The sequence below is a fragment of the Lipophrys pholis genome, assembly GCF_963383615.2.
Source record: "Lipophrys pholis genome assembly, chromosome: 14".
Lineage (NCBI taxonomy): Eukaryota > Metazoa > Chordata > Actinopteri > Blenniiformes > Blenniidae > Lipophrys > Lipophrys pholis.
The window spans coordinates 24,320,509-24,338,015 of NC_137633.1; the positions used below are offsets into that span (position 1 = coordinate 24,320,509).

Here is a 17,507-nt window from a genome sequence, read left to right on the forward strand (position 1 = left end):
ACACGTATATTATTAGACTTTTTTAACGACAGGTAGATGCAAGGAAGATTCTACCTTGCTGACATGTTTCAGCTGCATCTGTAGTCCTTCCTCAGAGGGTCATCTGGCCGGTCACCTGATAAAGACCGTAACCCTCTGAAGAAGACTACAGATGCAGCTGAAACATGTCAGCGAGGTAGAATCTTTCCTACATATACCTGTCGTTAAAAGTATCCACCAGGTACTTTCTGCTGGGTGATGGAGGAAGTACAATATCCATGCCTGCAGCACACAGTTGTTATTATATCACTGTACCGGCAACCTGCTTTATCTCAATAATCACAATCATGAACACTGAGGAAACAATAAATTCTGATTCATGGTTACATCAAAATATATCAAATGTTTTCCATGTGAATTTTAACTGCCAAACCCGCTGGTGCTCCGTTTTTCTGAGAGCCTGGAGATAGGTCCTCTTGCTGCTGCCTGCTGCTTCCTCCAGAACATCTGTGTGGCAGCTGGTGACACCATGGAGGTGGAGGAGGAAGGTCCAGGGAGGTGGAGGAAGGTCCAGGGAGGTGGAGGAAGGTCCAGGGAGGGAGGAGGTGGAGGAGGAGGGTCCAGGGAGGGAGGAGGAGGAGGAGGAGAAGGAGGAAGGTCCAGGGATGATGATGGAGATGATCAGGTGACGCTGATGGCGCCCAGAGGGACCTGGCAGGAAGTGATGTGCGAGCGAGACTCGCTGTCCAGCTACCTGCTCCTGAAGAACGACCTGCAGGCCTCAGAGATGAGAACCACATCTAGACAGGAAGCTCTCCTCATGTGGTCATGTTCTCTACTCGTGTGTAAATATATGGAGATAGATAGATAAAGACCGAGAGATGTAAACATGTTATTCATCTTTTGTAACACTGCTCTCCTCGCTTAGACCAATTTAACCATTTGACTGTAAATAATTGTAAATGACTGTAAAATATAGAACTGAACATTTCTCTGTGTTATTTGATAAACAATGTAATGTTGCTTTAAAGAAGAAATTGTCTCGGGTGAATTTCAATACAAGTTTTTGAAATAGAGAGAAATAGAGAGCGAGACATCTCAAGACATCACGATTGTTGCGCGAGAGCGCAAGTATTTGATTTATTTTTGAGTTTGTGCCGGTAAAATCTCAAGTCCCCAAAAAAATCACGTATATTAGGAAAGAAAATAGGAGACAGGGAGGAGACGTGGGTACGACTGGACAGATCATCGACCAACAGCCTGTAAGGTCCGAAACGGTGGTTTGTACGCCGGTCCCAATAATATCTGGAGAGGGTGGAGAAATGGATAGTGATGGAGACAGTGATGGAGTGGAGGCGAGAGGGAAAGAGCCGGGGGATGGCAGGTGAAAAGGAGGAAGAAAGAGGAAGAAGAGTAAGGATGGTATCGGTGGGGAGGTGGGAAGTGGCAGCGTGGGAACTAGTAGGAGAGAGTGAGAGACTGATGTGATGAATGTGGTGGTGAGGGAGAGGGAGAGAGAGAAGGAGAGGGAGAGAGAGAAGGAGAGGGAGAGGGAGAGAGAGAAGGAGAGGGAGAGAGAGAAGGAGAGGGAGAGGGAGAGAGAGAAGGAGGTGTAAAGAAAATGGACCCGTTGAAACTGACAAAAATACCGAGAGAACATATTGGTGAGGTGAAGTATGCTGGAGGACTGGGGGACGGAAACATGCTGGCTGGAGGAAGAAAAGGCGAGGAAGACTAACGGGTTGGTCAATGTGGGAAGGGTGAAGGTGGTGAAGGTGGTGAAGGTGGTGAAGGTGGTGAAAGTAGTGAAGGTGGTGAAGGTGGTGAAGGTAGGAGAGCAGAAAGATGGAATCAAGGGAGAGATATATGGAATACCCCTAAGTGGTGATTTAGAAAAGCTGGTAGAGGGTTTAAAGGTGAGGCATACAAGAGTCAAAAGCGTGAAAAGGTGGAGTGGAGAAGGAAGAGACTGAGACAGTGCCGGTGGAGTTTGAAGGGGACTCTCTCCCAGAGGAGCTGTACTATAGATTTATGAGATCCAGGGTGAGAGAGTTCCTACCAAAGCCAATGAGGCGATTTAAATGTCAGGAGGATGGGCACATTGCTCACGGGTGTAAAAGAAGTGCAAGGTGTGTGCGGTGCGGTGCGGTGGGAAGCATGGATATGGTGAATGTGAAGAAGGCGCGAGGGTGAAGTGTTGTAACCGTGGAGGGAACCATAGCGCCGCCTACTGGGGGGGTGAGGTGGTGAAAAGAGAGGCGCAGGTGCAGCAGGTGAAAAGGAAACAAAAGGCACTGAGGCAGTAAGGATTGTAGTACAGGAAGAGCAAAATAAGAGTAGTGGGTTTAATAAAAAGCAAATGAAAGAGCAGAAAAGACGACGGCGTGGGAAGACAAGAAGAAGCTGGTGACTTTTACAGCAGGAGTAATAAATGCGACAGCAAGTACTAAATCAAAGACAGAAAGAATTCAGGATATAGTGAGAACTGCAGTGCAGCACCGAGGCGTGGACGGCTTGAAGTGGGAGGAAGTTAGAGATGAACTGGAAGGAAGGGGACAGGCAAGCAGCCAGGAGCCAGGATGTGGAGGATATTTATATTGCTGATTCTGCACTGGAATGCAAGGAGCTTAATTGCAAGCGGGCAGGATTTTAAACCGTTCATAGCTCCAAGGGAAGATAAACCTGCTATCATATGTATAAAGGAGGCTGGGCTGAAGCCTAATTTTGTGATTTGTGGTTATGTTATGCGCTGCCAAACGACCGGGCTGTCACATCGGGAAGTTTGCTGATAACACGCAGTGGTGGGACGCGTCGCCAACAACAAGGAGTCCAAATACAGAGAGAAGGTGGAACATCTGGACAGTTTGTGTGCGGAGACGAAACAATCTGCGTCAACGTTAAAAAAAAACAACTAAAGAGATGATTGGGGATTTCAGGAAGGGCAGACGGGGAGCCTATACCTCCACCACAAGCATTTACACCAACAGATGCAAGAAGATGTGACCCCCCTCCCCTCCCCCCCAGACCACCACAGAGCAGGACCACCTCAGTGAGGATCAGCTTCTTTCCAGAAGCTGGTAAACTGTTGGAGCTGTGGAGCCGTCACTAACCAACCTGCAAACAGAGACTCTCTTTGCACGTCTATCAGCGACCTATTTATTTCTTTACTGTTTCAAACACTGTATGTCGTGTTTTTAGTTTGCCTATTCTATATCACTTTTCTATTCTATTCTGTGTTCATTTCAATTTGATTCTGTTATTCTTTCCTTATTTATGTTTTGGCACCTTGAGAAGAATTTAGTACCATGTCAGCTGTCAGTGTTCTGCTTTTGAAACAAAGAATCCTTGAATCCTTGAAGAAAAGTCCAAACTGAGATCAGTTATTCACTTCCCTAAAGATTTGGATGAAAGGGGGTCAGATATTTAACATTCCACATTTGATTATTGCACGTTTTTGTTCTGCCCCCAGAGGAAGTTTTTATATTAATTAATCTCCTGAAATTAACTGTGGGATTCAGTTTGTCCTGAGTAAAATGGGAATAAAGCGTCAGTGCAGGATGGATGTTTGTTTTCCATCGGGTGAGAAAGGAACCAGCAGAGAAAACCGTAAAACTGAGACAATTTGAGAGAAAATGGAAAACTGGGGGGGGGGGGGGGTGGTCCATTTAAACGACAATGATGCTCAGTGTCACTGAAAACTGAACTTTTAAAAATATTTTATATTTATATATATTTTTTTTCTTTTTGAAAGGAAAGATATAAACAAAAATCCATAGTTATGCAGTGATTTCCAAATTCCATGTATTTTTTAATCATATAAGGTTCATGAAGGAAAGTTTGAATATGAAGACACGTATTACAAATAGAAGAAAATAATGTCTATTTAAAGACATTTAGGTTTATTTTTATTGGGAACTTTATCTATTTGGTGTGTGTGCTAATATATCCTTCATGCAGTTGTGCATTTAAGTGCTTTTGCTTTTTTTTTATATTAATTACTAAAGTCACGAACATTATTTCCAACCACACACGATCGAACATTAAAAATATTAATATTTATTGTGTCATCTTTTAACAAAGAACCATAAACAGTACAAATAATGAGTAAATAAAATAAAGTGCAAAATAATTTTGGGCTAATTAAACAGGCTGACAGATATTTCACAAAAAAAAAACTTCCATGCAGTAAGAAAAACTTATACAATATTTCATTCATTACAAAATACAAACTGGTCTTTGCGCACCTGCAGTAGTAGGTTAGTGCCACTCCTCAAAATATATGTCAGCATTTTTTAAATTCTGACTTTAATTTGAGGGAAAAAATAAACATTTGAGTAGAAAAAATATAACAATTCTGACTTTGATATCTGAAGAAGGAGCCGGGAATGTGAGAAATTAATGGGGGAAATGCATTTGAGGATAAAAAGATAGTAAAATCACAATTTTGTAAAAAAAAAGTCAAATATTGAATTTTTAAAATGGTCTGAAATTTTTGAAAAAAACCTTTTTTACTCTGGTTTGATTCTGAAAGGGAAACCCCTGAATTTTGAGAAAAACAGGTGAGAATGAAACAATCAGTTTTGGGGCCTGTTTTCCCAGTGGTTCTAATCCTGTCGTTTCTTTGTTTTTAAGGTGTTCATTTGATGACATTAACTCAGATTTGCTCAGTCAAACTGCTGTCGTCCTTCATAGTATCTGTTTCTTTACTAAGTTCATATCAACATTCATGCCTAAAGCAACACTTCTGCCCACACTGTGCGGCTGTGGCAAGCTTCATCCAGCCTCGGCACAGAGAGACGCTTGTCTTTAGCCAGAGGAATCCTTCATAGGCGTTTCAGTTCCACCTTCATGGAGGCGTATTCAGAACGTTTCGCAGCCAGCAGCAGGGAGACGACGAGCACAGGTCGAGGTGCGGAGGCTTCGGCTCGGGGACGGGCCCGGCTGCTATGTGTTTTCTATGGACGGATGCTCGTGTATGGTGACTGCGGTGGAGCCGCTGTTGGTGCTGGCCTGCTCCATGTGCCGCTCCTCCATGCTGCTGAGCTCCGCCGTGGGGAGCCCGAAGCCGTTCTCCGCGGCCGGGCCGGAGAGGCGGACGCTGCCGGACACGGAGCTCACTCCCACGGTGGTGAGGGGCATGTTGCTCTGAGAGGTGGACTGTGACGCCTTGGGACGAGGTTTGGAGCGCCGGACTCCCAGGACTCTGGAGGCATGAGTCCTCCTGACGGTAAAACACATAAGAAACAATGAACAAGGGGGGGGGAAATATATCAGTCATATCCTACCGTGTTTTACAGAAAGATTATTGGAGGATTTAGAGTAAAAAAAACTAAAATTTTGAGATTTATTTTGTTATTAGTAGTATTAAGTAATTACTCTCAGTACAGAGAAGGCTGTAAACACATGTTTCCTACATTTACTTTGGTCTAGTACATTTACCGAAACTGTAAAATTGTACTTTTACCAAGTTGAAGTAATGTTGATATTTTCAAGCATTAAAAGCTGCAGGTGCTGCTCTCTCCTGCTCTCTATGATGTCTCCTGCTCTCTATGATGTCTCCTGTTCACACTGATGTCTCCTGTTCACACTGATGTCTCCTGTTCACACTGATGTCTCCTGTTCTCTATGATGTCTCCTGCTCTCTATGATGTCTCCTGTTCACACTGATGTCTCCTGCTCTCTATGATGTCTCCTGCTCTCTATGATGTCTCCTGCTCTCTATGATGTCTCCTGCTCTCTATGATGTCTCCTGTTCACACTGATGTCTCCTGTTCACACTGATGTCTCCTGTTCTCTATGATGTCTCCTGTTCACACTGATGTCTCCTGTTCACACTGATGTCTCCTGTTCTCTATGATGTCTCCTGTTCACACTGATGTCACCTGTTCACACTGATGTCTCCTGTTCTCTATGATGTCTCCTGTTCACACTGATGTCACCTGTTCACACTGATGTCTCCTGTGCTCTATGATGTCTCCTGTGCTCTATGATGTCTCCTGTTCTCTATGATGTCTCCTGTTCACACTGATGTCTCCTGTTCTCTATGATGTCTCCTGTTCACACTGATGTCACCTGTTCACACTGATGTCTCCTGTTCTCTATGATGTCTCCTGTTCACACTGATGTCTCCTGTTCACACTGATGTCCCGCTGCTGATAAGTCATTCTTACAAGACAGTTTCAACAGACAAACTCACGGTTTAGTAACGCAGTAACGGGAATCTAATTACTGTTTTTGAGAAAGTATTCCCGTACTTTACCCATTATTTGAAAAAAAGTATTCGCATTACAGCAACGCGTTACTGCCCATCTATGATCCTAACTATCTTTAACGTATTGTGCAATATGGAGCGGCTGTGATGACCAAATTTTGCCATCTAGTCTAACAGCGTTAGACAGGTATAAAGGTAATTTAGCTCAACAAAGACACAACATCTGCAGCAGCACAGACCACACTGATTTTTTAAAGGGGTCCTATCATACAGTTTTTCAACAATTCCATATGGGTCTCATTGGTCAAAAATTGTTGTTTTCAAAGTTTATTGCTCCAAATCCAGCTTCACCTTGATTTTCCACCATTTGAATGTTGGATCATAGGAGCTGCATTCAGAATCTGCTGTGTCTGTGTGAGCTGGACTGGCTCCGCCCACACATGCCCATCTTGGGAAGAGGAGGAAGTACTTCCTCTCGTGGTGCCATGTGCCAGAGCAGAGCTGCCTGATTGTGGGAGGGTCAAAGGGAGGGCCTACCTTGAATGGGATTGGCTAAACCCCCGAAGAAACTATTTTGAATTTGATTTCTGATTCGCTCATTCGAGCACACACTTTTCTAAAAACGGAAACAAGCCAAGGAGAGATGACAGATCTTATTCACTGCTGGGGCATGACTCCGACGTGTGGGGACGGATATTACTGTTGGAAAACTATTGAAAAGTGAATTTTGCATAACAGGACCCCTTTAAAGCAAATCAAGCAGATGAGCAAAAACAAATTCATCATTAAAGCTGCAAGCAGCCTTGAACGGGTCCTCCCTACTTGTGGTACTCTGACTGAGAACGTCAGTTGGCATGTGTGTGTCATTAAATGAAACGTGAAAGTTGGGGTGAGTCGGAGCATGGACAGGCTATGTAGACCGTACTTCCTGTTTCCAGCAGGTGGCTCTATTGCCGATGGTCATTATCATCATTTGGCTTTGGTACGAAGTGTGATCTCATGCAATGTGTAAAGTTTCAGCCAGAACGGAGCATATACTCCCCAATTCCTGTCTCCAGCTGGTGGTGTTATGGCCGATGGTTGTAACCTTCATATGATCAGACTCTAATGCAACGTGTAAAATTTGATGCCAAGCACACCATGTTGAGGTGATTTACAATTCATTTCCTGTTCGATGGTGAATATCTCAGTTTGTGGCACGGTCACGTTCACACGCACAAGTGGCGCTACGAGTGAGAGTCATCATATGTTTGTGATGAGGGCTGGACTCTTGAGTGTGTTAAGTTTGAGGCGGATAAAGCTTAAGGCCTTTTACACTGCATTTCCTGTTTGTCACACGTCAAATCTTGCGGCTGCGCGGACGTGGTTCGTGGTATTGCATAGCCTTGGCGTGTAATGCTGCTATTCCAGCCATCTGGTCTACTACGTACACAGTCATAGCTCTGTGACATCATCAGAACACTGGTACTAGTAGCCAATTCTGTCACATAAAGAGACACTCAGCCCTACAACAACATGAGCTTGTGAAGTATACCTCACTTAACACAAAAACACGCAAAATTCTAAATGAATTATGTGTGATCAGGACAGAGACATATTCTGTGTCAGTGAATTCGGGCACCGAAGTGACGTCACTCTGACCACTTCAGCTGGCTACAAATTTATTGAAAAAGCTTGCTCTTCTGGAAGCGGTGGGGGACTGGCTGTGCTCCATTGGGACATTTTCAATATAATTTACTTGAGCTCCGGGTTGCGGACTCTCTATGATTTGAATGCCTTGCAGCACGGTGTCAGACTCCTTAACCGCTCCTAATAATTTCCATCTGCACACCTCTAAAGGCAAACTCAACTTTTATACCTTATATCAGGCTGTCAAACCTCCTTTCAACCACGAGCCCCACCTTCTCCAAACTGGTGGTACTTGGTGACTTTAATATTCATGTTAATGCCCCAAAGTGTGCACTGGCCGTTGACTTCTTCAATCTTCTGGACTGCCTCCCACTTATCCAGCTGTTTCCGCTAATACTTCTCGAGCTTGGGATTCCTGACCACCAGGTGGGGCTGGTTGATGCTATCATAGCACCACCAGCTTCGAGAACCAAGTGGTCAATACCTTTCTGTAAAATTTAGGACATCAGCTGTGGACTGCACTCATCTGCCCTGTTTGAAATTATGGTTGGTTATTAGCATTAAGTTACTGTAAGTATTAGATTACTGAAAGTAATAAATCACTGGAAGTAATGACAAATTTAAATCATTAATGGAAGTAAACTGTCATTTACTCATTAACAACTCAAAGTAATTGATTAATTACTTAAAGTTGATAAAAAATTATTCATTTGAAAAAATTTGTTATTTAGTCATTAATAATAAAAGGGGCACCACCAGATAAAGTGGAAATAGCTAATACCAAATTATCAGTCTCGTTTGGAAAAAGGTTTATTTAATTGAGGTAATATTTCTATGTAAAAATATAACAATCTTAAATAAAAGGGAAGGTGTGAGATCCGAGCACAGACTGTTACAAACCGGCGTTTATTAACAAAAGTGTATTAATCCATAAATAATTCTGAAATCAGAGTCCGGCCCTCATCACAACCGCATGGTGACTCTCAGTCGTAACGCCATTTGAAGGCGTGGCAGTGGTCAGGGATGCCATGGAACAGGAAGTGCTATGTAAAAAATAGACTACACATGCACGCTAATTATAATACGGGCTAACGTTAGCATACACTCTAATTAGCATTTGAGCTGATGTTAGCATTCACGCTAATTAGCATACAGGCTTACATTATCATGTGTGATAATTAGCATCCACATTGATTTGCATACAGGATAATGTTAGCATCGGCACAAAGTAGCATATGCGCATCCACAGAGTCCACATCTGATCACTGTGAAGAGACACACCCATTGGGAAACTCCAATCTACTTCAACCTGGGCTCTTTGATAGAAAAGGGGTTGAAGAGCAATAGTTATAAAAATCTCTCGCAAAGGTTTTAGAACGTGGCCGTGACCACGTCACAAAGTCTGTTTTGCCATGAAACAGGAGGTGCAGTGTAAATTGGCTCAACGTGGCCAGATCGGCCTGAAATTTGATATATTGCATCAGAGTCCGACGCTCATCACAGCCATACAATAATTACAACCATCAGCTATGGCGCCACCTGCTGGAAACAGGAAGTGATGTGTACATGCTTATATCCAGCTCTAACGTCACACGTTGCCTGAAAGTCCACATCTGATCACAGTCAAAAGATGCTTACAATCATCGGGCATAACGCACTTGCATTAGAATACACACTTACATTAGTATATGCGCTAATTAGTATACACATTAGCATGCATGCTAATTAGCAGATGTGCTAGAATACGGGCTAACATTAGCATCCACGCTAATTAGCATATGCACAGCACAAGAGTCCACATCTGATCACAGTCAAGGGACACAACCATTGGGCATATAGCGTCACCTGCTTGTAGGAACAAACACACAAACAGCCTGTAATACCCCGGTGACCCCGAGCGTCACCAATTGACCCGAGTCCTCACCTACAGTGTAATAAACTCTCTGCCTCTCCTGATATGAACCTCACTATATGTCTCAGATTTAATCACAGGTTTCATTAAAAAAAAATGCATTAAATATGAACATTTCTAGAATGCCTTCCCGTGGGCTCACCACCTGCAGGAAGGTTCTTAATCGGTGCAATGTGATCTGGGTGACAGTGCTCAGACTGTCACCCTCGCGACCCAGAAACGGATAAGCGGGAGAAAATGGATAGATGGATGGATGGATTTCTAGAATGCACCGGTATTATGCAGGTTCTCTGTTTATTGGTTTTATCCAAATCAGATGAAACGGCTTTATGTGGCTCATGAAGTGAGATTGACACACTGACTGACAGACTGTGCTAGACAGAAGAAAGCATCTATCTGGCCTGTCCTTAAAGGAGTAAAGATAAAGTGATCGATTGAGAAAGTCCTTCAACGGTGCCGGACTCTGTCTCTGACAGGAATGAAGTCTCACCTGTTGTATGTCTTCAGGATAATCAGCAGAACGGCAAGAATGATGATGATGCCAATGACAATGACAGCGATCATAGCCCCAGAACCTGAGAAGAAAGCAGCAAACAGAACAATGGCCGGCTGGTTTGACGTGTTCATGTTTGTGTTAAGGTTGAACTTGCTCCTGCCGCTCCTACTGTCACCAGCTGTCTGGTTGCTTCACAGGAAGTCTGCCGTCACTTAGCAATGGCATCACTCAGACAAATGAAAACCGGCACTAGTTTGCTATTAAAATCCCAGGGGCCACTCCTTTACAATCTCCATCAGACAGCATAATGCAACCAGTTGTTATTTGTGAGGACTGTGATCCATCAGACCATTCAGATGTCCGACTGCTGTTTCAGAGAGGAGAAGTCATGTGGAGGGCTTACTCTGGATGAGAATCTGTTCTTGTGACTTGGTGATGGTCGTTGTGTTTAATGTAGTGTTGGTCACAGGTGCGGCAGTGGAAGCTTGCATCTTCAGAGATAACCTGCAGGAGAAAATCTTTAAGCAATTGGCAAGTTTGTATGACACATCTCTTAAGTCTTAAAGGCAACAGACTATGTATAGTATTTAGAGTTTACACTGATCCAAACACTTCCCAACTGTTGCGAGATTAAACCAACCTGAGCAGCACTGTTGAGATGTTAACATAACTTTCGAGCAGATACATAAATTTAACAAAGGAGCAACAACAAATAAAGAAGTACATGAGTTTTGACAGAAATCAAGCAGCATCAGCAGCACGTCTTATTGATGAGTGTGTGTGTGTGTGTGTGTGTGTGTGTGTGTGTGTGTGTGTGTGTGTGTGTGTGTGTGTGTGTGTGTGTGTGTGTGTGTGTGTGTGTGTAAACGTTATGCATTTGTTTACAACTTAAATGTGTTGTCACACTAATGTCGTTGGAAATCTTTATTTTCAGTCAGATAATATGTTTTAGAACTTTCAGTGATGAAGTTCAGGTTTTATCCAGAGAGAAAGGAGAAATCATGTAAATAGTATTTTATTGGTCCTGACTTGTGCATATTGCAGACAGTTGATGTCCTCAGACATTTAGCTTTCTGTGGAGCAGCTTTGTTTTGTTTTTATCTGATCTGCAATATCACAGGTGTCTCACAGATCCCTCATCAGGAGACGTTCCATAAAGCCCACAGCTGGAGGCACAGGCCGGCTCTCTGTCTGGCTCTCATTTACTCAGGAAAACCCCTCAGCTCAGGTATTTCCATTAAAATAAGACATGGGTCATCCACATGAAGCGTTGACAAAGCGGTAAACCAGAAGACAGCCTCCCACTTCATGGAGACACTACAGAGCAGCTGTAGATACAGACGTGGCTCCACAGCTTGCAGGCTACAGGCTACTGGCTCTGCCGTTGCTTTAGAAACGTGAGCTTCAGTTATTCCTCGACTTCCTCATCCTCTTTTCAGGCTGATCATCGTTACACAAAGACCGAAGAACAAGCACACTAAGTCAATAAACAGTATGAGAGAGACATGGGACTCTCAGTTTATGTATATAATAAATAATAAATGACATCGCAAACTCTCATCAATCAGAAACCATCTGGAACTTACAATTTCACCATGCGTGCATGCACACACACACACACACACTGGACGAGAATTTCACAGAATACTGTCACAGATTATTTATTATGTGTGTCCTGTATGTGTTGTCCAGCTTCCTGCTCCACAGTAAATATTATACAACTGACTCGGTGTTGACAGACCATTAAAGCAGAGATCATGAATGACATCAATCAGCTGGGCTGTTTGCACGGGCGATAGTAGTAAACCTAAGGCTGGAGACACTAATGCTGCGGTGTCCACATGAATCTCATTCCCCAAACATACAACTGAAGAACCACAGAAACAGCTCCGGCGAAGACAACGATTACATGTCTGCACTTTTTAAATTCCGTAAATGAACTCAAACTGCAGTCCTGGTAAACAAAGCACAACTTCCTGTACGACATCCAGCTGGAAATCACACACAGACAGAAGCACGCACACATCCCACTGTTGTGTCCCACAGCTCTGTCCTACTGCTGCGTCCCACTGCTCTGTCCTACTGCTCTGTCCTACTGCTGCATCCCACTGCTGTGTCCCACAGCTCTGTCCTACTGCTGCGTCCCACTGCTGTGTCCCACAGCTCTGTCCTACTGCTGTGTCCCACAGCTCTGTCCTACTGCTGCGTCCCACTGCTCTGTCCTACTGCTGCGTCCCACTGCTCTGTCCTACTGCTGCGTCCCACTGCTGTGTCCCACTGCTGTGTCCCACTGCTCTGTCCTATTGCTGTGTCCCACTGCTCTGTCTGTCCAATTGCTCTGTCCTATTGTTGTGCACCACTGCTGCATCCCACTGCTGTGTCCCACTGCTCTGTCCTACTGCTGCATCCCACTGCTGTGTCCCACTGCTCTGTCTTACTGCTGCATACCACTGCTGCATATCACTGCTCTGTCCCACTGCTCTGTCCCACTGCTCCGTCCTACTGCTGCATCCCACTGCTCTGTCCTATTGCTGCATCCCACTGTTGTGTCCCACAGCTCTGTCCAATTGCTCTGTCCTATTGTTGTTCACCACTGCTGCATCCCACTGCTGTGTCCCACTGCTCTGTCCAACTGCTGCATCCCACTGCTGTGTCCCACTGCTCTGTCCTCCTGCTGCGTCCCACTGCTGTGTCCCACTGCTCTGTCTTACTGCTGCATACCACTGCTGCATATCACTGCTCTGTCCCACTGCTCTGTCCCACTGCTCTGTCCCACTGCTCCGTCCCAATGTTACGTCAGGTTACACGTGCATGTCTTCTTCCTGAGCACTCTTAATGCCAATTCATACTCCATAAGAACAAGATGAAAGTTCGTCATTTCCTTCTGGCCAAAGAAATTTGTTTCGGCTGTGCCAACCGTCCTGGCCGAATTGTGTTGGTGCTGCACTGCCGAAACATGTGTGTTTCAGCTCGCTAATAACTATCAGTCATATTTTAATCATGTTTAGATTGTAACATCACTACTGTACGAACCCCGCAGCTCGTTAAAATGTCGGAGTGCAGGGTTACGTGATGCACCTGAACGCATCACGACCAGCTGTCAGCTCCTGTAGTTAAAACCGGACCAACATCGCGGCTCAGACCAAAACTCTCTTTTATTACTGAAACAGTTCAGAGAAATGTATTTCTGAATGCACTGGAGGCCAGAAATAAACTGTGCAGTTGAAAAGTTGAAACACCACATGGCTGCTGCGAGGGGGCGTGGTCTGTCGCGAGGGGTGTGGCCTGCGGAGTATGAACTGTGCTGCTGAAAAAAATGGCTGACGTCACTGCCGAATTTTCTTCTTGTTCTTATGGCTTCAAAAAGGGAGTATGCAGAGGCCTTAAGACACACTAGGCAGCCACAACAGCTGCCGGAAACATTTTTCCACTGTACAACCGATAGTATCTTCAATTCCAGGTGTACAGCCTGCTGCTCAAGTAGTCCAGCAGCAGAAAAGAATAACCTGCAGTGGGTCATCAAGACAGCTCAGTGGACTGTTGGCTCCCCACTCCCAAAACTGTGTGACATTTACTCCAGCTGACTCAATATCAGAAGAGACGCCTCTCATCTCCTCTCTCCCCTCAGGTAGATGCTGTGGAGAGTCACAATAACACGGCCATCACCTTAAAACGTGCAATAATTGTCCTATAGACCTTTAAATATGAACTTTACTGTTCATGCATCCATGTTGCTACCTCTGTGTATACATATTCATATTTATTTGTTTTTACTTCACACATTTGGTTGTGCCGCATGGTGGCACATGGTAGCGCTCTCAGCCGACAGCATTAAGGTCATGGGTTCAAATACGACCTATGTGCGTGGTCGTCTATGTCTCTGCCTGTTTGCCCTGCCCTGCCCTGCGACTTGCAACCTGTCCAAGTGTATCCTGCCCTCACCCATAGTAAAATGGGATTAGCTGCAGTGAACCATGACTGGATGGATGGATGGATGGATGGATGGACGGATGGATGGATGGATGGATGGACGGACGGATGGATATTCGATTGTGAATTTCTATGTCCACTATGATTGTTGTGCTGCTACTGTCAGAGATGGCCCACAGACACTTATTGTACATTGACAATAAAAGTATCTTAATCTTAATCCGGAGGACTCGTTTCCTTGTACTTCGCTGCACATGAGGCTGAGGACATCATCCTAACTTCTTCTTATTAAACACCAAGCCAGTTATAAAATCATAAATTATTTCAACAACCAAAAAACTCACAGGGTGGATTTTGACCTGATTCTCCAAAGTATTTGTGGTGTCGTGGTTATCACTTACCCCTCACTGACAAATCACCCCCGGTCTGAGTCTGGGTCTTTGCGTGTGCATGTTATTCCCGGGGAAGCATAATTTCCCTCCCACAGTTTACAAGCCTGTGTCTGAGGTTAGTTGGTGCCTGTAAATGTCCTGTGTGTGTCAATGTGATGGACTGGTCACGCGTCCGGGTGTAGAAGATGAATGATATACGTAATCATATCCCTGATATCAGCACATCGCAGTACTTTCTAATACAATGAAAGTATTTCTAAAACTTAATCATGTGATGAAGATATAACTATAATGAGGAGGAGCACTGGTTGGAGGATTTGGAGTCTTTCAGTATATTCAGATGTTTGTACAGACTTCAATATAATCTGACTCACTTGATGGGAATTAAGATACGATTACTGGTGATACACAAGCAGAGTCATTATTTAAACATGAAAAACATACAGCTGGTTAAAAGGGGCCAGTCTCTAATAATAGTGGCTCATTCGAAGTTTGAGATGACTGAAAAATTGTGTTCTGTAATTTCAAAGGTGAAGGAATTTAGAAGTAAATATTGCGACGTCAGTGTGTTTCTGGTTCTTTCCACTCTGTCACAAATATTTATGCCTATTTGCTGTTCCGTCAACTGCAAGTTGTACCACTCAGGTACACCCACAAAGTACACCCACAGGTTCAATATCATGTCTTCCACCCTCAGTAAACAAGTTGTTTATGGCACTGTGGAGAGTCAACTCCATTCTGAACAGGAAACAGTTCAGTTCCCCCTTTTAATACCCGTTAGTAAAACCCCAGGGAGCTGCTGGTGGTCTGTCCGTGGGCTCTATCGTACACGCATACAAGCTTGTTTGTCCCTCTACCAGTGAAGAGGTCATGTGTTGGACATACAGCCTGTTTCCTTTGTTCAAACTAAAGATGAACGTAAAAGTACGGATGCCATTTTTCAGAATTCATGCAAGTTAAACTGACCTGTCAGTTGGAAACAATGTGAAGGCAGACATAACAGCATATTTAAGAAAAAGGAGTCAAAATACACCCACGTTTCACAAAGATATCTGTCAAAAAAAACTCATTGAAAGTCTAAATTGAACACTGATAGAGTTTTAATGATGGTCAAAGAAGAGCTGAGAGTTCAGGAAAGCAAAGCCGACTTTTCATTTGCGGAAGCATTAAACATGTAATGACAGAGTTTGACACGGTGTCGTTAAACTCCAGTTCACCTTAAATAATCTACCTGGAATCGAGGTCATGAAGATAATTGGTTCATTGACACTTTAAAAAAACCCATAGATGGCTTCGATATGGATTCAGTGATTCTTAGGTCCGTAAAATAATCCCCGGCTTTGGTCCTCATACACATTACAGACCTGATTTAATCCCTCAGAGAGGGAAAGGAACAATTTGATTTTAAATTGTGCCTTTTCACGGAGCACACAGCCTGTTTTCTTAGTAAAAAACATACGTTTTACTGGATGAGCATGGCGATGTTTAGAGCCTCGAGCCTTGTGAACCACACAGTCCCAAAAACTCCCCAATTCAATTCAACTTTATTTTTAGGGCGCCACGTACAACACAGACATTTCTTGTTGCTTTTAACAGAGGAAAAATCCCAACAACGATCGAGTTAAATTGGTTCAGTCACGTTTACGAGGGAGAAAACAGTGTGTGTATTTTTATTTTAAATGTTTTTCATTTCTACTCGTGTCCCCCGGGGCTCAGTCTTTATTTTAATCATCTGATCCAGATATTCATCTGTGTGCCGACAACACAGTGATCTACACACATATCTACACAAAAGCTTCCAAATCCAAGCACTGTGAGATTTAAGAAGACTAAATTAAGCAGCTTAATGTGAGATAAACAGCCTTCTTGTTGTTTTCTTATCATCTGTGCACCTCTCCAGAACCAGACATGATCATATCAGGGAAGAAGTAGTAAGATGATTTTCTTTCTTTCTGCCAACGTACTACATGTAAAATAAGAAGAAATTACTTTTGATTACTAAATCACTGTGACATTTCCATTCGTAAATGTAATGCGGTTTTTTTTTTTTTACTTCAGTTATCCTTTTATTTTACCCATTTTTGATAAATCAGCTTGTTTTTTTTTATTTTTTTATTATAAACATTATTATCTATTTGGTATTAAATTGAAGGAGTAATGATATACACCTTGTGTTGAGGTATATATTTATCCAATCTTCCTCCTTTCTTTTTTCCTTTCTGTAATGCACATTAGACCCGACACTGCATTTCTATTTCTATTTTGTTTAAGTTCTAATTTTTACGATCAGGCTTGGGACGACACATCAAAATAATCCACTTGTCTACAGTGGTTTTTTTTTTTCTTTGTAGTCTTTTGACAAGTACTGTCCCTGTCAATTAAGGTTAAAAAAAAGGAAGCAAAATAAAGAAAACCACTTTAACTAACATGATCAAACTGGTTTATTGTCAACGTTAATGTGTAATACAGTGGGCTGATTTAAAGTTTGTAATTGAACAAGTTTGGTTTAAAAAAATCCCCAATCAACACATGAACACACACACACACACACACACACACACACACACACACACACACACACACACACACACAGAGTATTAATAAAAACACAGGTTCGTGTCACTCACCAAGCCCGCTGCTCTCTGGTTTCAGCTTCAGGGGGTCCAGGTGGGAGCCTGACTGGTGTGAAGACCCCTTCCTCAGCCCACTGAGAGGGACATAGTCCACCGAGTAGTCAAACACAAAAGATCTGTCCAGAGACTTGTGTGTGAAATACTCCGATAGTGAAGGAAAAATGCCCCAGATAGTACAAGTCTCCGTCCAACAGGGACGAAGAGAGAGGAGAGGTGCCAGGTGCCTCTGTGTGTGTGTGTGTGTGTGTGTGTGTGTGTGTGTGTGTGTGTGTGTGTGTGTGTGTGTGTGTGTGTGTGTGTGTGTGTGTGTGTGTGTGTGTGTGTG

The 17,507-nt window shown here is 43.5% G+C and overlaps 1 protein-coding gene across 1 annotated transcript; it reads right to left on the bottom strand.

Annotated features, from left to right (window-relative positions):
• Nucleotides 1-3,769: 3,769 nt before the first annotated feature.
• ncmap (non-compact myelin associated protein) lies at nucleotides 3,770-17,507 on the bottom strand. The gene is made up of 4 exons (XM_080479463.1): nucleotides 17,177-17,507; nucleotides 10,631-10,731; nucleotides 10,222-10,306; nucleotides 3,770-5,200 (listed from the first exon to the last, which is right to left on the bottom strand). Exons 2-4 carry the CDS (start codon nucleotides 10,716-10,718, stop codon nucleotides 4,924-4,926), a joined length of 450 nt encoding a protein of 149 aa, XP_080335589.1. The 5' UTR covers nucleotides 10,719-10,731; nucleotides 17,177-17,507; the 3' UTR covers nucleotides 3,770-4,923.